We start from the raw sequence: 23,134 nt of genomic DNA on the forward strand, positions 1-23,134 counted from the left end.
ATGAGTATGCCACCACGTCAAAATGTCCCTTATTGAGGTCACTCCAACATTAATCAACATAATATGAGTCGCGCTAGAGTAACACAAAACTTAACATCGTCTAGGACAGTGGTGTGTGCCCAGAACCATAGATGCTTCTCACTTGTATCTCGATGAAAAAAATCTATGGTCCTATAAACACATCCACGTCTAAACGTGATGTCAATTTTAATGTTAGTTTGACATTTTTCACATAATATTTACACGATTAATGCTAGAGTGATCCCAATAGATACACATGGGGACATCTCGACGTGGTGGCGCATGCATACCCATAGATGTATTTTCTCTGAGGTATGAATAAAATGCATCTATGAACATACGCCCCCCACCACGTCGAGGTGTCCCCCGCCGCGAAGGCCACTTTATCCAAACGGATAAGTATTTTCTTCTTTCTAAATTATTAGTAGTCCCCACTTAGCCTTTGTATACGTGGCAGCCTCATCCAAACATTTGATAGATTAAAACCAACGCGTGCACAGTTGGATATTACACCCTCCAACGCGGTTTTACAGAACAGTGGGCCAAAACAAGGGCAGTCGCCCATTGGCCGCTTTCTGTCTTTCTCTATAATTTTTTCGTTCTCCTTATAAGACTCGATCCCGCTTCTCTGTGACCTTAAAACCGCTTCTCTCTCCGCTAATCTTCCCTAAACCCTCCAGATGTTTAGCAGTCTAGTAACTCTCCCTGTCAGGTTTTCACCGCAATCCATGCCGGAAAACAGCTTCTCGTCCATGGAAACGTCCAGATCTTGCCGTCCGATGTCTTACACCAGCCGGAATCCTACCAAGATTAAGGCTCAAGCCTCCGCTGAAACCGTTTCAAGAATCCAGGTGAGGAAACCAGCGAACCTCTACGATGTTTTGGGAGTCAAAGAAACAGCTTCTCTAATTGAGATCAAAACCGCTTACAGGAGTTTGGCAAAGCGGTTTCATCCGGATGCAGCGACCTCGGAATCGGACAGTCGTAATTTCATTGCGATTCATAATGCCTACGCTACGCTTTCAGATCCAACGGCTAAGGCTCGCTATGATCTCTCTGTAGGTGCAGGAAGGCGGTCCAGATATGCGACCGGAAGCTCCTTTGATTTTGTGCGTCAGACAAGAAGGTGGGAAACCGATCAGTGCTGGTAGTGGGTGGGTTGGAACACAACAACATGTACATAAATGGGATGACGTGGCAAAATGTCAATTATTTGAATAATAGGTTCGATTAATAGTAATTCTTCTCTGACATATAGTGGATCATGGGTAAATATGGGGAAAATTGTATGGCTCGATCTTTGTTGTTTTTTTATTCATTGGAAATTATTTTCCTTTGAGATAACTTTTTTGCAAAGAAATCAAAGTCTATATTTTCTTTAATTTGCTTTAATGATGTTTGGTTGAATTCGGGAAAGAACGTGGATGGGAAGGAGAACACTATTTAGGTAATGCGACTCGCATGTTCGTAGAAACGAAGGATCTGAAGTCCTAAACTAATGGTCCACGTGTACAATGATGTTACGTGTCCAGTATCAAACGAATGGCTAAGATGAGACGGTGTTCCATTGTGAATGTGCTTCCTTAGTTCCCTTGGAGAAACTCTTTTCCATTAGTCCATCTATATTTATCTTCACATCTCAATCCCTTCGTTGGATTTCTAGAATCGTAATTCCAAATAGGGTGGGTAACCAAAAAAAAATTAAGAGAACTTATATTGCCACACCAACTTTTACTAAGAGCACTCCAAGATGTGTGCCAATTCTTTAGGGGCGAATCTCTCTTAAACCTACAAACTCGTGAGTTCGTCACTTCTAATATCTACGAATTCATAGGTATTTAAATCCCAAAATCTCTTTGATGATTTCATATGAATTGGCGTGCTCTTAGCAAAAGTTGGTGTGTCAATAAATCTGGATTAAGAATTTTTTATTAATTTCTAATAAACTAAACTGCCCTCGCTGAGAATTACTAATTCCCCATACTTTTATCACAAAGGATATACACTTTACATGTAAGAAGTAGTAAACCAGAACAAGTTGAAATGATGAAGGGTTGTTGGATCTGATTAGCTGCGGTTAGTAATTAAAAATTGAAAATGCTACAAAAAACCAGAGAGGATTGCTCTCAAAGAAGCCAACTCCATCGTTATTGCAATGGAAATATACATGGCAAGTCACATATATATATATATATATATTGTAAAATTCCACCGGTGTTTTATGATAAAAAGAAGATAAAATTTAGCCATTCTATTTTCCTAGCACTCAGAATATTAATGTGGTCCTGTTTCTTGTCTGTGTATTAGGATCGTGAATTGAAGTGGCATGTCCACAGAACCATACATGTTTTTCTCGAGATACACTTGGAAAAAACTACATTTCCGTACACATTCCAAGCCAGTTGAGTATATCCGTTTTTTAGTCAGTTTCTGATTATATTCTTTTGTTTATTGTGGCCCACTGGATGAGAAGATGCATTTGTTTTGTGTGACCTAAAAAAACTGTTCCAAAAGGAGGTTGGTCATATTGTTTGTTATCGGCGCCCACCTTAAAAACACCACCCACCCGTCCACCTTGAGGGGGAGAAAAGGCTAAAATGGGGAAGGAAAAAAACAAAAACTCTTTACCACCTAATAACATCTCAAACTAACCTATTTTACATAAGCAACACAATATTCTTCCAAGTAACAATTTAAATATTTAAAAAAAAAAAACAAATTTCCCACTTTTCTATACAAAACAAAAGTCGCTATGTTAATCCCGCACACACTCATTTACAGCTCATCAACATGGAATTGATCACATGCATGACAAGGCGAATGTTGTTAGCTTGGGCAGCAGAGGTGGTGGGTAGGGAACGGTGATGGCCCAATATTTGATAGACCTGTTCGAAAATGGGCCGAACATGCACAGCAATCGTAGGATCAGCTGGGTTTATGGCAACAGCCACATCTGTCATCCATTTCAGCTTCCGAGATGTCTCATTGCTGATATCGCATGCTAACTGTTGGAGAAGGGCCAAAACAACTCCTTGGCTCAGAGGGAGTGGCACAATTGACAAAATCCCCTGTAAATCAACCTGATAAAAGAAGGGAAGAAAACAAAAAAGGTGAATCAATAAGAATCCAAGAGATAAAATAGTTGCCAAGTAAGTAGTTCTATACTAGAATCCAGTAAATTGGAGATTTGGGCATACATGATGTTATAACATAGATAATTCTAATCCATCTTCCAATCTAAAACAAATCGAGAAAGTATATCCACATTAGAATGAGAAAAAATTTGATAGTGAGCAGTAAACCATGGTGTCTCTCTCAGCCAAACCAAACCTACATCAGGTTCCTCAGCAAGACCACTAACAGCGACTAAAGAGAGAAAAAAAAGATCATTTTTTTTCATGCAATTAGTATTCAACGAGATGACCCACTATGAAAACATCTCCAATAGAATACCACACAAAGAAAACATACCATCAACCCCCTATAAGAACAAAATGAACTACATCACTATTAGGACTGTTTATCCGAATCTGATAAGGACCCCCCACCCCAAAGCACACCAGACAGGTCAGTCTTTTGGCCATTTGTTCAAAAGATCTTATATCAGGTGGCAGGAAAAGAAAAAAGGTCATAAAATTCAAGGGTAAAAGTATGCTGATTTAAATACAGGATTCAGAATGATGTGATATTTGGATTGTGTTTGGACGGCCTGATATTTGAACAGTCCAAACAAGTAAACACATGTATGCATCTGCATCATCCGTAGACCACTATGTACATGCATGTGAATGCAAAGCATACCTGAGAACACAACCAGGACACGATCGAAACATCACTTCTTTGCAGGGCTCCAGTAAATGCTTCCTCAAATTTGCGTTCTGATATCAATCTGGACAGTTCTTTGGTTGGATCGAAAGGCGTCTCAACCTGTTGTACAGGGGTAGCTTAAACTCAGAAAGACCAAAGCAATGCCCACATAAGAGGTGGTGCTATTCAACATCTGGAGATCTATTTTCTCAGATGGAGCAATTGTATCCTTGCACAGAAACTAGGCAGAACATACCATCTCATGGAGACCACCCAAAGGTCCATTGCTTAATTGCGTAACCAAGGGATTTCCTGCATTTGAGTTTGCTCCTGCAGCTGCAAGCGCCAAGAGCTTGCGCTGGCCATCAGCAAATTCTTCAGTTATTGTTTGAGTAATTGATGATGCTGAATTAATTGCATCCTGCAAGTAAAACAATAAAGTTAACAGCCGAAAATAGAAAAAAAATGTATGTGAAACATGAAATAACTATCAACTACATGATGGTATTCGACATCTTTTGTCAGGACATATGAAACAAGGACACTCTGTTCTCCACAAAATTCCCACACCATCCTAAATATATAACTTTTCTTTCACCAACTACGTATATATTATTCATATGGTTTTGATGTACATCAGATTACCTAAATATATTCTTTCTATATTGAATACTTAGCAAATATTTAGCCACTTGTGAACCATCAGGTCCTGTCTTAGTCAGTGTTTGTTCAATTACTCTTTTACTGCAAATGCAATATAGGCATTGGATCAGGCAAAAATCATCAAGGTTTAAAGTTCAGTACCATCTCGGGATGTTTCAGCCAAGACATTCCAGTTTCAGCTTGGTCTTGAAACATTCAATGTTTCTGGAATGTTTTGGCCTGTCTTGGTATGTTTCGATGTCTCATAATATTTTGGTTGAGACTGTCTTGGTTTTTCTCCTGACTGAAAGAACGCTACAAAACGAGATTTTAAACCTTGATAATAATGATATTTCCCAACATACAAAAATTAGCCGTCTCTCCACCAATTCTAGGAGAAATAAACGAGAACTGAAGTGTTCTAAATTACAAATCTTACAACATATGGAATCAAGTATACCAACGTGATGAATGCGGGGCCATGTGCCTGATATTTCATACTTGTGCCAGACACCATTACATGTTTCCATTTCTATGTTACATAGGTCTGGAAAACTATGGTTGTGCATGTCCTATACTTCCAATTTTAAGTAATGGGTAGAAAGGAATGTTGTCGGATGCATATGGTGGTCCATTTTAAGTATCATTGTTCCTTAGGCCCAAAGCACGGGAGGAATTCAAAAGGACCTTTTTTCCATTTAGGTGGGAGTCTATAACGGTATCAGCTCATCTGTATAGATTTCTACAAAATTCTTTGAAAAATTCAGTATAAGTATACCTATTAAAAAAATCAGTAGAAGTATAGAGACTTAACATGAATGTTTTGAAATTCACTCATCGGAGTGTGAAGTATCACATGAGTTGTTCAAACATGGACGTGTGAAAGTATCACAAAGCATGTTTTGGTAATGGTCTGTAAACTATATTCTCAAGGAATTTTAAAATTCTTAGTTCTTGGGTTTGATAATGAAAATTGTAAAGTTGAAAGAAGAAAAGAAAAAAACACTTAATAAAACTGAGAAATCTTGAAGTTTTTATTCAATAAATTACAACAACAAGATCCAATGCATATATCATAATATTCTAGACATCTGTAGAAAACATTATTTCTTGCAACATTTCCTAATTTCCAAAATAGAGCACATCCCAACAAAAATTATCCAAAAAAAACCTCGATTTGTAAAATTATCAAAGAAATGTAATGTGATTTTTCATCTATGTAGGAAATAGCTGTAATTGAACATTGTGCAAAACCATGATCATGAGAAAAGTCAAACAAGAGTGAATATAGAGGTAAGAAAAAAATTCAAAAGAAGCCGATCTACACCGACTATGAATATCACAAATAGCAGTTACATACCCTCAAAGCAATTGCCAATGGAGAATGTGTAGATTCAAATTGCTGATGAGCAGCGGTAGTATGTTCAACCATCCCTCTCTGGAATGCTGCATCAACTTGCTCAAACATAACTTTGCAAGACATCTCAAATGCAGGAATCACAGAAGCTTCCAAAGTAGACCTTAATGCATCCTGCATGTATGGGTTCCACGTTCAGAAATTAGATCAGAAAAGGTTCTTCAGATTCACAGAGGCTATTTCCGCCATCTCTATTCATTTTTTTAACATTTAACTCCAGCAGTGTAGTGTTTATTTACACAAAACTGCCGGTCCCAATCCAGGGTAAAGAAGAAAATTTACATCAGGTTAGCATACAAGATACGAGCAAATTGAATATAGATATCTGAATTAGATAAGTGTGCCCATACAAGATACTTCATGAAAAACCCATATATACCTGAAGTGCTAGTTTGCCAGCATTTTGGAACTGTGCTTGAATTTGCCTAACCACTGTAGCTTCAAGTTTTGAATTGACTGACTTCTCCAGTTGGCTCACGGCCTTGTCTCCAACACCTCTCTGCACAAGAAGCATGGTAAGGTAAGATCAAGAGGGAGCGAGAAGAGTTTAATAGATGAAACCCAAGATTTGAACCTGGAATGACTCGGTGATAGCAGATGAAATGGATTTCTCCACTGCCGGAGTAACTAGGCGAGCTATGGCTTGTCCTATAGCAGATAGTTCCTTCTTCAATATTCTCTCTAACAAGGCAGGAAAATCTTTGTTCATACAATTGGTTATCAAATTTGCAATCTGCTGTGTACGATCTCGTTCTAACTTCTCATGTTTTGCATTCTCTTCAAGGAAACGAGCCCACAAAGCATCATTGTTGGCCTTAAGAGCTTTCTCCATGCTCCGGCCTAGGGCTGCCTCCACTCTTTTGCCTTCTTTGGTAACAGGGCCTGACACCATTGACGTCATCTGCTTCTGCATTTCTTTTTGCATGGCCATTAACTGCAAATATAGAGAGAGAAAAAACAAAACAAATGAAGTTATACCAAAATAAGCTTTCGAATCATCTCCATGAGTATCCCACATACTCAGGCTGAAAAGAGTTAAAAGAATATCACATAAATATACTAAACATGACTGTATGTAGGTGTATGTGCACAAAATATAACTTAGAAATTCGTAATAATTTTCAAAACACAAGGTCTAGGTAGCAGGATGATGTAACACAAGTTTTTCTTTTTTTTAATAAGAACTCTTTGAGAAGAAAGAAAGAGGGTTGAGATAACAAACCCAACACAGGAGAAAGGAAAGAAGAAAACAAAGAAACAAAACATCTCACACCCCAACGGAAAGAAACATACATGCCAAGACATACTTTTATGAAACAAATAAAACCATATTAGTCATTCCTACAGAAACTTAACATCATGTGGAGAAATCTAATGAACCATCGTATGGGTATATCAACATATGCCAGAAAGCAAAACTCGGAACAATTACCTGGTTGAGAGTCTCCTGCATAGTCAGAATATGAGAGAAAGCAGCCTCCGTAGAAAGGATACTTGAACTGCTTCCTGGTTCATTGGAAGAATCTGTCGAGTTGAAAGGGCTTGGAGAAGGTGAAGATGGAGCAGACACTTGAGAGTTTTTCCCCTTTGGTTTCTTCCCTTTTGTAGCCAGGGCAGTGGACATTGGAACTGTAGTCGCAGTAGCACTTGAGTCAGAAACCTTTCCAGATACATCTTTTGAAAAATCTATGACTTCTTCCTCACCAGAAATTGGAGGCCGGTCCAATGCCTCAGAAAGACCAGCATCATCAACTTGCTGAACCTCCTCTACACATTGAGTTTCACTAGCCAAGGCACAGCACTCTCTGGCCAACTCGACACTAAGATCTGAAGCCTGGGAAGAAAAGGATTTCTCCTTCCCTGCAGCAAGAATGTGGGGGGGTTCTCTTTGAGGGTCAAATTTGTCATGCTGACTTGATCCAGTCTCACCCACAACTTTAACCTCCACCTCAACACTATCCACGTCATTGCTGACCACCACATGTTGAATCTTTGATTCTCCCCCTTCCACTCCCTGAGTATTCTCGGAGGATGAAACAGCCCTCAATAATATCTCCGAAGGAGTTATCAGATGGGTAGGGTGTTTGAACACAGCAGGAGCATTTGGCACCATAGAAATATCATTTTGCATAACTTTGTTTCCACCCTTCATGGAGTTGTTGTCAAAGGAAGTAACATCAGGCAAGTTTGTAAGAACAGCGTCCACTCTCTTCTCAACAGAATGATGATCAAGAACAGGTTGCTCAACACCAAGATCACTGAGTGCTGATTCAAAGCTATTTGATGGGCTTCTAATACCAGTTAGTTTTCCAGATAACCTTGGACTCAACGGAAGAGGAGGTGATGCACCACAGATAATATCGCTATCGGACATTACCATGGGCAAAGCATTTTGCTTCGATTCCATACCCAAAGAAGATGATTCATGCAAGCTAGGACCTTCACCAGCTCCCAAGTTTATGGGATATCTAGCTGTAAGTGTACCCTCAGAGCTGCTAATTCGTATATTTTGTTTGGGTGCAACATCAGTGGGCACACTTCCCTGAGATTGATCCAAACCAGTAAACCCATTTGAACTAGGTGTTTCAAAAGCACGAGAACTGGAATCTATCTTCTCTAAACCCATGCTCTCCATTGCTGGAGGCAAGCACTGAGACAAGTTCAAAGCATACTGTTGTATAGCTTGTGTCTGGACACAGTAAACCTGAACGACATGATCCCCATCAGGTAAGCGGTCACTCGTTCCAGTAAGACTCAAAATAGGCATTGTGACAGTAAACTCTGCTATATAATCCATGCGAGTTGCTGCCGGGTATGGACCATATTCTAGGTGTATGGCATAAATAGCATTCTTTTTAGCATTTGCAAGTAGAATAAGCCCCGCATGCGGAAAGGCTACAACTTGATTAAAGAATGCTTCCTCAATTTGAGTTTCAGCAGAACTCTTCAGATCCAAAGTCTGAGTGCACTGCCACGATTCAGCATCACTGGGAAGTAGCCACCCTTCTTCGCTTGCTGAGGCCCATATCTTAATTTCCCGGTTCAGAGGCCCCTGAAAATCACATTCAAAAACAAAAATTGTCAGTTCAGCATATACTGTTTCTAAATCAATATTTACCAAAGAATCACAATGCCTAACACTTTGGGAACTGCCACATTTGAAACACATTTTTTTATAGGTATGTAATCTCTTGTTGACTGGTTACCCAACAAACAATAGAAATACTTACAATTCAAAAGCATATAGACAGCATGAACAGAAACTCTATTTAACAAACACGAAAACTGAGGGAGTGCATACCGCTGTTATAAGAATAATGTGATCAGGACGGTGAGGTGCGGTCAAGAATGTAACCGAGTTAACAGGTTGGCCATCATGAGGCCTCAATACCACAAGGGGTAGTGCCTTACGATCTTCCCATATCTTTACCTGTTTTACAAAACAAACATAAAATGGGTGAAGAACATATTTCATGATCTGGAGCCAAAGCAGACGAAATCAAGAAACAAATGCAAATATTTAAAAAAGTATATGAATAAAAACAACTCTTCGAAGTCCAAGGAAATTTCTCCAGCATTATTTAGAAATGATAAATCCATGAACTTGACCATTTTAAATGGTAGAGAATTCAGTGTTCCAACATAGAAACAGTACTGGAAGTCCACCAGGCAATTTATTTTTGAATATTGCCAACCCATCCATTATAATTATGAAACAAATCATTAATAATTGTTCGATCTTTTGCACTGCATCAAGAGTTTTGAGGTTTAATCCTAGTGTAAGACAAGCTCTTCAATTAAAGGATTTAAGACCGTCATTATGCAATGAGAATTTGTTTTCATTATGAAGATTTGCGTTTCACTTCAAAAGAAATAATCACATTGCTTGGAAAGCGAGGACTCCCCCGAGAAATGGCGTTGATTAAAAGAAAATCAGACATCTTCTTGAGGTAACTTGTGCTCGGTTGTTTCAAATTCAAGAGCCCAAGTCTTTGTGGTCTGAATTTGTCAACACTGCTTGATATTTAGTAAATTGTATGCCCTCTCGAGTTATAGGCAATAATTCTCCAATTCAAACTCTTTTCTCTGGTTCTCCTGTTTATTCCATCCATTATCATGTACCTGTTTTGTTCATGTTCTGGATCCTAGTTTAGATAAATCACATCATCATCATAAAGCCTTTTTCCCACCCCACCAACAAACAGAAAATTCTTCACTTAAGGGGAACTATGATAAAAGTTCTCCACTGTCCTACATAAGTAGGACTATATTGCAAGGAATAATGTTTGGGCCTAGCTACTAGGCCCACTACCCTATAACCACATATGTAAAAGGAAATTACCAAAAAATGTTTGCCCTGCAACGCAACATCAGATACACAGGTGTGAAGCAAAGATCACAAGAACTCATAATTGAACTCATCCTAATGCTTATGATAGCCTAACACTCAGATCCTCATTTACAACCAAGAATCAATGTTTATATGATAGAATACCGACATTACTAACATATGTGTGCACACACATTCCAAGGACATACCATAGACCACTTAATCAACCACAGATGCATCGATAATTGTTTAGAGCAAAAAAATGCGCAAAGAACAGAAGAAAAATAAGCAAAATACAAACCGTGCCATCTGACGATGCTGAGACTAAACGAGTGGTCATCCACTGGCACATTGACAAGTCAGTCACTCCCCCATCGTGTTTACCAACCATTTGGACCCCATCAATCAGTTTATCTACAGAACACTTGAGAGGTTCCTCTGCCAAAAACACTTGGCCTTTTCCAACTTTTGTGGTATCAATTTTCAGAACACACTTTCCAATAGCAACCACTAAAAATTCCTGTAAAATATTTTTGTAAGAAAATTCTTAGGACACTTACCTAGACTTTGAAGCAACTCCATTACCAATAGCTGAATTATTTTAAGCCTTGTAAAGAGAATTCACATTTAAACTGTAACTCTTGTTGCAGGAAATACTTATTATAATTCATTATTACTTGTTTGTGGGAGTGCCAACAGACTCGTGGGTGTACTGATTCCCCTTCTCCAACTATCTGAATGGCAATAATGATTTTTCCCGTAATCTGTGGTTTATCTTCCTCATCTGAACCTTCATTAATTTTCCATACAAAAATCCTCCCATCTACACTCGCACTGCAAAGAAACAAGTAAGCACACTTCCAAGAACAGAAAAATGGAGAAAATCAAAAGGCAACAAAAATGGATACCTGGCCAAGAGGTGCACTTCCTCAGCAAAGAAAGCCATATCCGTAACCCTCTAACAAAAAAAATACAGGACAAAAATGATTAGCATAGATGTGAAAAAAAAATAAAGATATGAAAATGAAATTGCCTTTTTTTAAATGGTGAACTCATAAATAGCAGAGCCTAGATTGTTCAATAATCATTCTTGTGAATTCAGAGGATAAGATAAAGATAACAGATCACAGAGAATAAGAATGGATATTGGACACTCAAAATTCATGAAAACAAAAGTAATAGATCACACGATTAAATTAGCAACATCACAGCTTTATTAACTGCCGAAAGGAACTTGAACTTTTAATTAGCCTCTTGGTAGGTCTCCTTCTTGGCTCCCTTGCATTTCTTATGCATTCTAATAAAGTTCGTTTAATTTTTTATTTTTATTATGCTTACCAAAAAACTTGGATTATTAACAATATCCAGACTATGAGCAGAAATTAATAGTTGGATTTGATGATATAAAGTAGGATAGGGATGTCATGAAAATTTTGATGGCCTTCACTGTGGCCATCTCCTTGGCTTGGCCGCATAGAAAGAAGGTTGGGTTGGATGAGGAGCATACATGAATAAGATTTTGGTAAATATGCTTGAATTGTATCTTCGTCAATATTCAAAATGCTTGGCTACAAAGTTTACACTTTCTTTCTCGACTGGGAAACGCTTAGCAGTCCCTTTAGGAGGGGGGCATTGCTCAACCTTAACTCCCCCCCCCCCCCCCCCCCGGTTGGACAACACCTTGGCTTGGCTGCATGGAATGATGGCTTCATGGGACCACCGAAGGCTGATTCTTAGGATACTGTGTAAGACATTAAGTTTTCCCATCGACATAGAACATGCCATGGGGCCAAGCCCAGACTAGAGATCAGTTGGCTCACAAGGCTTGTGATGCTTCTCATCATGGGAGATGCTATACTATTTAACGGAATAAGCTATCCTATGATATCCTAATTCAAACACGTCGTAGATTGCAGGGAAGCACAGTGCCCCTAGGCCGAGCTGTCACATAGTTTAATAGCATAAAAATGAGGTGTGTACATGAATGATTCTGGTGGGTAATGTTTGGCATGTTGGCTTGGCTAAGTGTCCTATGTGCACCATTGGATATTGGATGCTACACATACATAATACATGGGTGATGACCAAGGATTGCAGTAGGGGTTGGTGACCTTCAATACTATATGCACGAGTTGCATATTCCTTATTGTTTGGACTACACATGGATGAATGTTAGTAGGATCAGTTATTGAGCACAAAGGCTATTGGATCAAATGGCAAAGACCTTGTTGAGAAAGAGATGGATTTTCCTAGATGAAATGTGATTCATGTAACAGGAGAAAGATTCCCCATTCTTTAGTTGAAAAGAAATGTGAATTGACCTGGCGGAGGAAATGTTCCAGCTTTCCAGGTTGTGCGAGTACTTGAATCATTTAATTTTCTTTTGGCAAGTCTTGGCTAGAGTGTCACAAACCCTTACATCGAGAAAAAAAAATTGATTGTGACTAGGAAGGAGTAGAAGTCCTCAATGGGTGAGGTAGCTTAGATATAAAATGCTTCATGCAACATTGGACTGAACCATTTAACTGCAAGACCAAGTGTAAACACTACCTACTTCATATTTCTTGGTATAAAACAAATATAAATCCTTAAGATGTTTTGTTTTGATTTTTCATTTCCAAACTAAAAGAAACATGGGAAATTTCTTAAAGAAAGTGTGATTGAATACGTCATATTTTAGCATCCTAGGTCAAATTTCAACTTTGTGACCATTATCCATATCATTTCGCTTTCATAATCAATAATCAAATAGTTGAAGGTGTCAACTAGCTTAGTTCGTAATGTCTGTTGGCATTGATACAATAGACCTAGGTTCAAAACCCATCTTTACTGAGTGGCAACATAAATAACAAAATCATTGGAAATTATCTGCATATCCATTTCATCACCCTTTATCCATAAACTATCGTAAAATACTTTAGGTGCTTTTTTTAATAATAGTACTCAAGTTAAATCATGAAACTTTTTTTTTTTCGGAATGGAACATGACATAATTGAATTATAGATTGAATGATTTTATGAAACGTCCATAAGCTCAACATTGTGTGACACTAAAGCCTAAACATTCAACCTGAAATGACATAAACTTAGGAACCAACAAGTCAGAATATGGTCTCGCCCTACAAACGAAATAAGAAATAGTCACTCAAATTTAATTATCGAACATAATAACAGATTATAAACAAATATTCCCAAATCAACTAAAGCACAAACTTGTAGAAACAACTATGTTAGAGCTGAATTCAAGTTATGCAAAACAGCCAACCTGAGTGTGTCCACGTAACAAAGATCTCAATGCGGTATTTATGTTAAGGACTCGGATGGCCCCCAACTTCAATCCATAACATATATATGTCCTATTAACTGCAATCTGCCGGCCAACAACAAGCCCAGGATCCGATACATACTTTGTAATAGGAGTTACCTCAAGCTGTGGTTGCACCTCACCCTGAAACCTAACATCCACATCATACACCACGTGATCGCCAATCAAGTGACGCCCCTTAGGGATCTTGCTAGTCACCGATCTCGTTGGTGTGGTCTGCGGGATTGCCAGGTTGGTGGGTACGGCTGATGGAATCATTGGCAAGATTGGAGGGTTCACGGGCATTGAATATTCAGAAGGTAAAGAAGCCGAAGACGTTGTCGATGATGTGGGCATCGGAGGAGGGGCCGATTCTTGGTTGGAGGGTGTGTTTGTACCCAATAGAGCCATCAATCTGGCTCCGTGATTATGGTTTGGGGAGGGGAGGTTTGGAGGAGGTTGTAAAGGGGGTGTAGGATAAGGGAAGGGACGTTGGTGCTGCATGTTAGCAAGTTGTTGTTCTTGTGGGAAAGGGAGATAGTGTGGATGAAATGGGGCAGTTTGAGGTGGGTAGGAGAAAGGGCCAGTGAGTGGAGGATAAGCAGAAGGGGATGGAGTATAAGAAGATGTGGGGAATAGAGATGTGTTAGGGTTTGGTGAATTAGGGTTTGAAGGATTGAATAGTTTTTGCATGTCGAATGGTCCAGCTTGATTTGGATTCCCAGCTGAAGCCATGGAAGGAAGGAAGGAAGGAAGGAAGATTGATCAAGAAGAAGTAAAATCACTGAAACAGAAATTCCAAAGAGAGAAGAAGAAGAGAGATAGAGAGAGTAAGCTTAGGCTGAGAAGCTGTTGTGTGTGTTGAGATCTGAAGAATTAGGGATCAACGAGACCCCAAAACCCTATAAGCTGAGGGAAGGAAAAATAAAGAAAGAAGAAATGTTACTGTTTACGAATGGAGAGTGAAGAGAGGCAGAGAGAGAGAGAGATAGAAGTCAAGAATCAAGATTCGAGACCCGCAAGGGGGAGAGTAGTAAATTAAAGGGTAATTTAGGCATACCACTCTGAATTTTTATGCATATTTGAGGTACCCCACCAAAAATTCTTTAATCTTTATTCCCACAAAAAAATATTGTAATAATCTTATAAAGTGTGGCTGTTGTCGTCATCAAAGTCTAAAATCCAATACGCCACTGTCTTGCACCTTCGTCTTCGTCGTCATCATTATTAAAGTCTCCTCTTAAAAATTTGGAATCAATATTTAATTTTTTTAATTTTGTCTAAGACTTAATTTTTAAAATGAAATAAAATTTTTGATTAGGATTGGTGAAGTAGCAAATTCGAATATCGACTTCTCTTCACTGGTACAAGAAAAATGTTACCATGACATTGATTCACACATTACTAATGCCAATGTATGTATGGAGCAATAGATGCTTTTCATCAAACTACGAGTGAAAAACATACATGGTTCTATGCTCACCTCTACGTCAGTGATGTGTGAATTAATGCCAATCTTAATGTTACACCAGCACGACTTAACAAAACAGGATGGCATGCATGATCGTAGAGATAAAATTTCACATAATGCAACTTAGAAAATGTTAAAATGAGATTTGTTTTTATTTTATTTTAATGACATTAGGATTTTTTCAACCCATGAAAATATCATCCTTTAAGGGTAAATTACACTTTGACCTCTTATAATTTGGTATAATTCATTTTGATAATTACACTTATCTCTGGATGGGATTAAAATTTGGATGTTCCTATTTTACCCTCTAATTTTATGTTATTTTTTATTAGATTTAATAAATTAATTATTATTAAATAAATAACGATTTTCTAAGTAGAAAGTCTTCGCTCGGTCAATACTCGACCGACTTGGCATGAGCACAAAACCATAGATCTTTTTCCTCAGAATACACAATTACACATCCCCATAAAAGATTGAAGTTGTGTATCTCAAGGAAAAAGATCTATGACTCCGAGTCCATGTCATGTGAGCCGAGTATTGATCGAGTGAAGAATTTCTAATTAGAAAATCAGCATTCTAATTAAATATCACTGTCTAGGCATTTGGCTTATTTTTTATTATTAAAAAAAATAACATTTTAAAAATGGCAAAATGGCCTTTATAAAATGAATTTTAAGTTGACGGCCATTTGACAGAAGGGGGAAGTGAACCCCTTAGATAATTATAGGGAGGTAAGTGTAATTATCAAAATATTAAGAGGTCAAAATGAAATTATACCAAATTACAGGAGGTCAAAGTGTAATCTACCCATTTTTTTTAAATATAGTTCATTTGGTCAGAATGACATTAGAGAATTAGAGAATGGCATTTTTAGAAGTCAACAGGTCGGAAAATATTTTTCCACCAAGACATGAAAATATGAAATTATACACCTAATACCTGCAAATCGCATTTTCCCGTGCAATCATACACACCATACGAAAAACTCGATTAATTAACCAAATCACGCAGAAAACAATTGGCGATCGTCTCAACACAACTGATGCAAAACCAACTTTTTCTAAGACTCTATGATTATACGCGTTGACTTTCATATGGTGAGAAGCATTAGTCCAACAATTATGAGGGTCTTGAGAGAGGTGAGTTTGCACTACAGAGAGGAGCTTAGTAAAATAAGAATAATCGTAGAAAGAAGAGAACAATGGAGAAAAAATAAATTCATTTATGTTATATTAAAGATATTTTTACCCTTTTTAAAAGTAATAAGGATGTAAATCTCATTAAAATCAGCCAAGAATGGTAATTTTTTGTCAAGAGACTTGGACCTTAGAAAAAAAAATCACATATAACTCATGAAACAGTACGAGCGAAGAGTAGAGGAAAATAAGCAGAATTGTACAAGGATTTCCATTTACCATATTTCATTGGCTCGAGTTCCTGAAATAAAAAGAAACCAACTAATAAATTTCAGTCAACAAATGAACAAGAGAGGTAATAAAACATGATAAAGCAAGTAGAGGGATTTAATTTAGTTGAAGTGAGCACAAAAGTTCAACTGCAACAGCCCCCCACTTGAGAAACAGAGCCATCTCTTCCTCCCGAAGGTCCGGGCGTTCCTCCATATCCAACTTTTATTCCATAAGACTGCATACAAGGTCAGAAGCAGAATAAAAATGGCACAATCCATAACAATGGGTGTTCTCTTCCATTGAGTTTGAAAAGTAAAGACAAAAGTCCTCACTTGATATTTAGCCAAAATCAGTCAATCATAAGAGTGCAAACCTACTTGATAAATACACCATAATATGTGAAGATGTTGATCAATTAAATAATAATTTTGTGACCAAGTACCACAGACCTGGATTCAAAACCTGATTTCAATCACTTTACTATGTTTTATTTCTTTTACTTTTTGTTTTCTTGCAAACAATTACTTGCACAATTTATCCTCAAATTATGCCGACCCATTATATCGAAACATGCAAATCAACCCCCAGAAATTACAAACAAGCCACTCATTGGGATAAAATAAATAGAATCACCCTTATGCCTCCATAAGTTTGCCTCAGGTTGTGCAAATGAGTTAGTAAGAGATGGCCCTTTTTCCAACTTGGCGATGGAATTTTATAAATAGTAAAAAAAAAAAGAACAAGAAGATAAGTATCTTATCTGAAAGACTACGAAGAAAATGGATTTTCAAAAAAGTTTAACCTTTAAACAGCCAACGAGTACCTTTCTTTCAAACTATTTTAAGTTCTAGTAAAGAAACGAAAGTGAAAAGCATCCTTAATTTCTAATGAAGTAACATACGTATGAAGGTGTTTTAATGCAATGGTGTGCTTGTTTCCCTACAGTTTCAATCTTCCCATGAGAATAATATAACGACACAAGCCAGCCAACATGCAAAAGATAAAACGAAGCTAACCTCATTTGATACGTCAAAAACCCCTTCTTGAATCTTCTTGTAGATTTTCGCTGCAGTGCTTATAAAAGCCTACAAAACAATTCTCATTTTAGAAACAAAGAAAGGGATATAGAAAAGTTAAGCTCAGATCAGAATAATTGCTGAAAAAACCAGGTTCATGGTGGAAAACATTCTTCAGCATTATCAGTAAATTTCATCACCTCCTCGACATTCTGAGCAGTTTTTGCAGAGGCCTCCATGAATATCAACCCATGTTCCTTGGCAAACTGCTCGCCTTCCTCTGTACTCACAGCTCTTCTGTGTGCAAGATCGCACTTGTTGCCAATGAGCATAATCGTCATGTTTGCATTTGCATGCTGCCTTGCATCTTCCAGCCAACTTGCCAGGTGATTAAAAGTCTCCCTCCTAAGATATGAAAAAAAAAAAAAATAGTTGTCGTTGTGTGCCTATCGAAATATACCCCTTGAAAACCACAAATCGAAATGCAGTAAAGAATTGTACTTAATCTTTGTGATTTGCTCACAACCTGCAGTGTACCAATATAATAGGAGAAAAGAGAATATACGTTGATTGTTATATTACATTGGAAAATATAACTTTTTTATTTCCACAGTATTGTGCAGCCTTTCTAAATTTAAATGACATCTAATTTTCCCCAAATACTTTATCAAAATAATTAAATTCCTTGCTCTGTAGTTATTTAAATTTTTCCTGAATTATAAGCTAAAAACAATAAAAGTAATGGTGCATTTTCTTTTTTTTTTTCTCTAAAAGATCAAACTACCTTGTTACATACCTTTACACAATACAAGTAGTACCTGGTGATATCGTAGACTAGCAATGCACCAGCAGCCCCTCTGTAATAGGACCTTGTAATGGATCGGAAGGATTCTTGGCCTGCCTTGTATATTGCACAGAAACTTCAGCATCATTAAATTTTATTGCCAGCAGATACGAAATATAACAGACTTATATGTACCTCAGAGTTTTTTATTACTTATAAGGATAATTGAAACTGATTAACCATAAACTACTAAGACAAGAGTGCACAGGATGTTGTGAATTTCTTGTCAACTTTCATAATAAAATCTAATAGCAAGGCTGTGAAAGCTTAGCATAAATCCAAAAGGTTGAGAAAGAGTTTGGTGAAAATAAGAGCTCTAAATCACATAACTTCACGAGAAACTTGAAAGAATGAAACACCATGCTAATTTCAACAACTCGACAAACAGGACAAGCTCTGATAACATTAGAACTTGAATAGAGTACCAACTAGATATAGCCAGCAACAGAATAAGATTCCTAAACGTTTGTGGATGGCAAAAATTGGTTCCGCAAATGGGGACCCCCATGCTTTGAGATAGCTGGCTTTTTAAACAGTTGGCATGAAACATCGACTTCATCCTTGTCGAGGGAGGAGGCCACATAATTTCACAACTTGGGGAACAATCCCACATACTGATGAATGTGCACAATGTGCCATTTAGGGAGAAGATCCTGCCATAAGGCTAGGTGCACAAGTCGCCATCAGAATAAAACATGTCCTGTACAAGAAGTTTGGACCCAATAAACCATCCAAAGACCAAATCATTCTTCTTTTATATTTTTTTTTCCTTCTTTTGGATAGGAAAACGTACCCAAATAGGTGATACCATGAACAAGAAGATATCAGGGGGACGTATAAGAATGCACTTTGGCGTCCAACGTCCCCATTTGGTGAAAAGTCTCGGTACCCAAGTCCTCTCTTGCCCAAGCAATAGTTGATCTTAAGCCCAATACCCTATGAAAAGACCATTGGAAACCGCAAAGACAATGCACCACTATAATTCCATTACAGAGTAGGTGATAAAGTAAACCACGCTGAAGAAAGTTGTGTACTTTCTTTGCTGGTTACCTCAACCAGCTGTGCCAATGATTTTTTTTTAATTATCAATTAAATGTATGTATAAAAGCCCTCAAATAAACATGGTCCCAAGTCTTATGAATCTCAACCCAATATGGTATGTGGTATTTTCACACGCCCACGCTTCAAAATATAGGCACATATAAAGAAAAATTAAACTAGGTTAACATTAATCAACAGGTGCCTCCAACTTCTGCCTAAATCAAGTTGATAGTCATTAAGTAGTTGTTTTTGTGTCAAGGGAGATAAAAGGAATAAAGGCACTGGAGTGACAACGAAATGGGGGAAAAGTCGAGGGAGTGACAACATCTGGGTCACATAATAGAGAGTGAGAAAGTGCTTCAGCACAAGATTTTTGTCATGTGAGTTAGAATGCACCTTCAAATCTGTTATGGGTGTTAAAACATGCTCTGACACCTATCCGAACATTTAGTTTTATGATATGGTCTCCAACAGGAGTCTCCTTGTTACATCAACACCAATGTGTTCTATATGGAAGCATCAATGAGTGCTTTTTTAGGGGCCATAAAACCTTGCCTCCAATTATATCCCATAATAATAACACCACCAAATGAGGTAATGCAATGTGTTGCAGACATATCCACGCACAACGAATGTCTTGCTAAAATTACATCATGTATTTCAAGTGTTTTGTTGGTGTATTCATGGCTTCCACTAGCACTTAGTTGCTCGATGGACTGTTTCTCGAGCCTTCATGGTGCTTAGTGTCACATAGTTGATGACACATGGCACTTGGGCATACAATCCATGTGATGGTTAATCTGACATCATATATGGGCCTCTCCCCTTATTTTACAAATGAACTCTTTCGGTATCTCTGTGCTAGGGGATGTAGATATTAAATATTGTGATTTTGAGTTTGGTAGGATTATATATATACCTAAACCTAAGGTGAAGGACCAACCAAAGAATAGCGTATAATTTATCATAATGAGGCCATTGAACTACAACCCATAAAAGATTTAGTCCAATGATTCATTTAACCAACTTTTGTATATGGCAAATCCACAAACAATAGGAGCAAGCAAACAAACCGTATCCCATATTTGCAACTTTATTGGCTTGCTATCAATCGTGATCATCCTCGCCCCAAATTCAACACCAATGGTTAAGTCGTGCACTGGTTGGAACCGTTTGTCAGTGAATTGTAGAAGAAGACATGATTTTCCAACTCCTGTATAATAGATAACCAAACCCACATAAATTTTGTACTTCCTCTCATTGGGATTTCAAAAGATAAAGCTTCCCCATAAATTAAACTTAAGAGAAGGCAAAACAAGATAGGTGGAACGAAATAATGCTCAAATATCAACATTCAAGGCACATGAAATTGTGTTGAACACTACAAATATATCACACCCACAGTGGTCTTTTAACCATTAACAAGAAAATCATTACCATAATTATAAACCCATGGATCAAACTCACCGACCCCAACACATAATGTGTTATAACATTGATTCGTTTTTCTTTGATTTCTTTTAATATATATATATATATATATATATATATATATATATATATATATATAAATATTATTTATCCTCTATTTTAAACATGAGTAAGTGTTTGATTGATCAACCTTACAACGACTGACACCCCTAGTGGGTCTTCAAAGCTCAACATATAGAAGACAGAAACAATGACAACTAGGACACCTAACATGATAATAAAACATTAAACACATAAACACCTTCTTAGGGTTTATATCAATGATCCCCATCAACCACTGTCATAAAACCAAGGAAGAAAACACCATTGAATTTTCATGATTTTTTTTTTCTTTTGAAGCAACCTTAGCAATGAAACACGTATAAAAGAAGGTCCAATAAAAAATTAATGACGAAGAAATATCCCGAAGAAACCATTTTTTTTATCGGTACATTCCTCTTCGTCACCATGGTTCTATCGTGGAGATGTGCTTCTAGAGTGTCATGTAACCAAAAAGTCCCAATAGAATCAAAATTAAAATTAAATTTTATAAGATAATAGTAAGACCGGATATGCTTTATGAATCTGAATGTTGGTTAATTAAGAACAACACGTTCATAGATTAGGCACAACTAATAAAAGATACAATTAGAACTGAAACCCAATGTGAAAATGTATGAGTAGTCCTCTAAAAGATCGAGAGGAAGGCCAAAAGAGCTATGGATTGAGAAAAAGATAGATGATATGAACACACTCTAACAAAAGACATGACTCTAGACAAACTTGAAGGAAAACAGGATTCCTTCTACCCATCTAAAACTTTTGGGATAAGGTTTTGGTGATGATCAAGAAGAATTTAGATGAAGAACACACCTAGATTCACAACAACAAAAAAAAAAAATGGGTCCAAGGTCCAAATCAAAAGGAATTCAAACAAAGGGAAATTCAAAAATTACCAAAAATTCAACCCAGACTACACAGGAATGCTTCTTAAAATCAAGAAGCCAGAAAAATCCATTAATTATCTTGCATGAACAAGTCATCCAAACAAATTGAAATGTATAAAATAATAATAATAATAATAATAATAATAATAAAAGAGGAGAGATGAATGAAAATTTACCAGTGTCTCCGATTATTATGTACTTGAAGAGGTAAGCGTAAGACATCATTGGTCAGATTTTCGGATCCCCAAATTCGATAGCACGGGAATTCCGTTTGTACCAATTAGAAATGTACAGGACAATGAGATGGCGTGTTATAGAATGTTGGAATAAGGATTCTTGAGATTTAATTTAGGCCATCTCCAAGCCCTTACTCAAATTCAAATTTAAAACCATACCAAATTTGAGTTTCCAACACATTGAACTCGTGTCTCGAACATGTTTTTAAAACTCGTTTTGACGTTTCGTCCATGAACGAGACCGAATTGTCTTAGACAAGTTTTTTAATACATTTGAGTTGTCTTATTCAACAATAAGATAAATGAATCGTAATTTTAAATCTCGTCCGATACATTTGGACTTATCTATCCGTCTCATTGGTGGACCATGCCGAGACATATCGAGTGAGTCGTCTTGATTTCAGATGAGATTTAAAATTATGGTCTCCAATGAATGTGGGATTCCTCGGGAAGCAGATCTCTAGGAAGTGTAATTTTATAGAGATCATGTTGCCAGGGAATCTCTTCCCATCTCAACTGTTCCTTGGACATAGTTGTATAATTGGATTTTATACTAATAAACCATAGTTGTATAATTGGATTTTATACTAATAAACCAAAAAATTCTTAGGTGGTCTTATTGGAAAAAATATTTGCTCACAGTGGTCACAGAATTGGAGATCCCAATCACATAAGCCCATGTGTATTAAATGTATTTCTAATTTACAAAACTACCCTTGTTGTGCTTGACGTGGCACACACTAAAGACTATGTGAGCACAAAAAAAAAAAAAACTCCGTCTATGGTGAGGGAAGTTACGTTTCATAATTCTTTCACGATTATAATAGAAAACCATGATTTGCAGTTAACATGTTTGATGACTTTCCCTCTTATAAACGATTAGAGCTTGCCCGCATCATCTTTAGGAGTTAAGGGGGGTATATATATATATATATATATATATGGGTCCCATTACACTTTACCCTATGTTACCCTATGTTTTATCAAACGTGTTTTGTTCTACATGGGTTAGAAGTTTTGGAATGGGCTGATTTTTGGTAAGAATGATTTTTGGTAACGTAGAGATCAGTCTTACCAAAAATCAGCCCATTCCAAAACTTCTAACCCCATAAAAAATGGTTTACAAAAAATGGACGGTCCACGATTTTTCAATTTGTAAACATAGGGCTAGAA

General features: G+C 37.2%; 3 protein-coding genes across 4 annotated transcripts; 1 reads left to right on the forward strand and 2 right to left on the reverse strand.

The window, feature by feature from the left end:
* The first annotated feature begins 749 nt into the window (after positions 1 to 749).
* LOC147411799 (Chaperone DnaJ-domain superfamily protein) lies at positions 750 to 1,172 on the forward strand. The gene has a single exon (XM_086432452.1). It carries the CDS (start codon positions 750 to 752, stop codon positions 1,170 to 1,172), a length of 423 nt encoding a protein of 140 aa, XP_086288578.1.
* Positions 1,173 to 2,627: 1,455 nt separating this feature from the next.
* On the reverse strand, positions 2,628 to 14,566 carry LOC147411800 (enhancer of mRNA-decapping protein 4-like). Of its 2 annotated transcripts, XM_086452540.1 has the most exons (13): positions 13,483 to 14,566; positions 11,126 to 11,175; positions 10,895 to 11,051; positions 10,519 to 10,737; positions 9,189 to 9,317; positions 7,592 to 8,939; positions 7,320 to 7,516; positions 6,462 to 6,821; positions 6,267 to 6,386; positions 5,831 to 6,001; positions 4,085 to 4,249; positions 3,823 to 3,948; positions 2,628 to 3,101 (listed from the first exon to the last, which is right to left on the reverse strand). In XM_086452540.1, the coding sequence occupies exons 1-13, from the start codon at positions 14,254 to 14,256 to the stop codon at positions 2,793 to 2,795; spliced, it is 4,125 nt and encodes a 1,374-aa protein (XP_086308666.1). In that variant the 5' UTR covers positions 14,257 to 14,566; the 3' UTR covers positions 2,628 to 2,792. The 2 variants fall into 2 exon arrangements, with proteins under 2 accessions (XP_086308666.1, XP_086308658.1); XM_086452532.1 differs by having other exon boundaries at positions 7,320 to 8,939; positions 13,483 to 14,564.
* A 1,816-nt stretch (positions 14,567 to 16,382) lies between these two features.
* Positions 16,383 to 22,200, reverse strand: LOC147411801 (ras-related protein RABB1c-like). The gene is made up of 6 exons (XM_086452563.1): positions 21,902 to 22,200; positions 20,382 to 20,521; positions 18,242 to 18,324; positions 17,624 to 17,828; positions 17,424 to 17,492; positions 16,383 to 16,642 (listed from the first exon to the last, which is right to left on the reverse strand). Exons 1-6 carry the CDS (start codon positions 21,948 to 21,950, stop codon positions 16,550 to 16,552), a joined length of 639 nt encoding a protein of 212 aa, XP_086308689.1. The 5' UTR covers positions 21,951 to 22,200; the 3' UTR covers positions 16,383 to 16,549.
* Positions 22,201 to 23,134: the final 934 nt, after the last annotated feature.

The sequence above is a fragment of the Akebia trifoliata genome, chromosome 1, assembly GCF_017979445.1.
Source record: "Akebia trifoliata isolate Shusen 1 chromosome 1, ASM1797944v1, whole genome shotgun sequence".
In the NCBI taxonomy this organism is placed as follows: Eukaryota; Viridiplantae; Streptophyta; class Magnoliopsida; order Ranunculales; family Lardizabalaceae; genus Akebia; species Akebia trifoliata.

Excerpts from the sequence above, each read along its gene's own strand:
- LOC147411801 (XM_086452563.1), bottom strand. The coding sequence starts at position 21,950 with ATGATGTCTTACGCTTACCTCTTCAAGTACATAATAATCGGAGACACT. Across the intron at positions 20,522-21,901 it reads CATAATAATCGGAGACACTG|GAGTTGGAAAATCATGTCTT; the intron begins GTAAATTTTCAT and ends TCTATTATACAG. Across the intron at positions 17,829-18,241 it reads CTAGTCTACGATATCACCAG|GAGGGAGACTTTTAATCACC; the intron begins GTACTACTTGTA and ends TTCATATCTTAG.
- LOC147411800 (XM_086452532.1), bottom strand. The coding sequence starts at position 14,256 with ATGGCTTCAGCTGGGAATCCAAATCAAGCTGGACCATTCGACATGCAA. Across the intron at positions 11,176-13,482 it reads TGTTACGTGGACACACTCAG|AGGGTTACGGATATGGCTTT; the intron begins GTTGGCTGTTTT and ends TTTTTTTGTTAG. Across the intron at positions 8,940-9,188 it reads ACATTATTCTTATAACAGCG|GGGCCTCTGAACCGGGAAAT; the intron begins GTATGCACTCCC and ends TGTGATTTTCAG.
- LOC147411799 (XM_086432452.1), top strand. The coding sequence starts at position 750 with ATGCCGGAAAACAGCTTCTCGTCCATGGAAACGTCCAGATCTTGCCGT.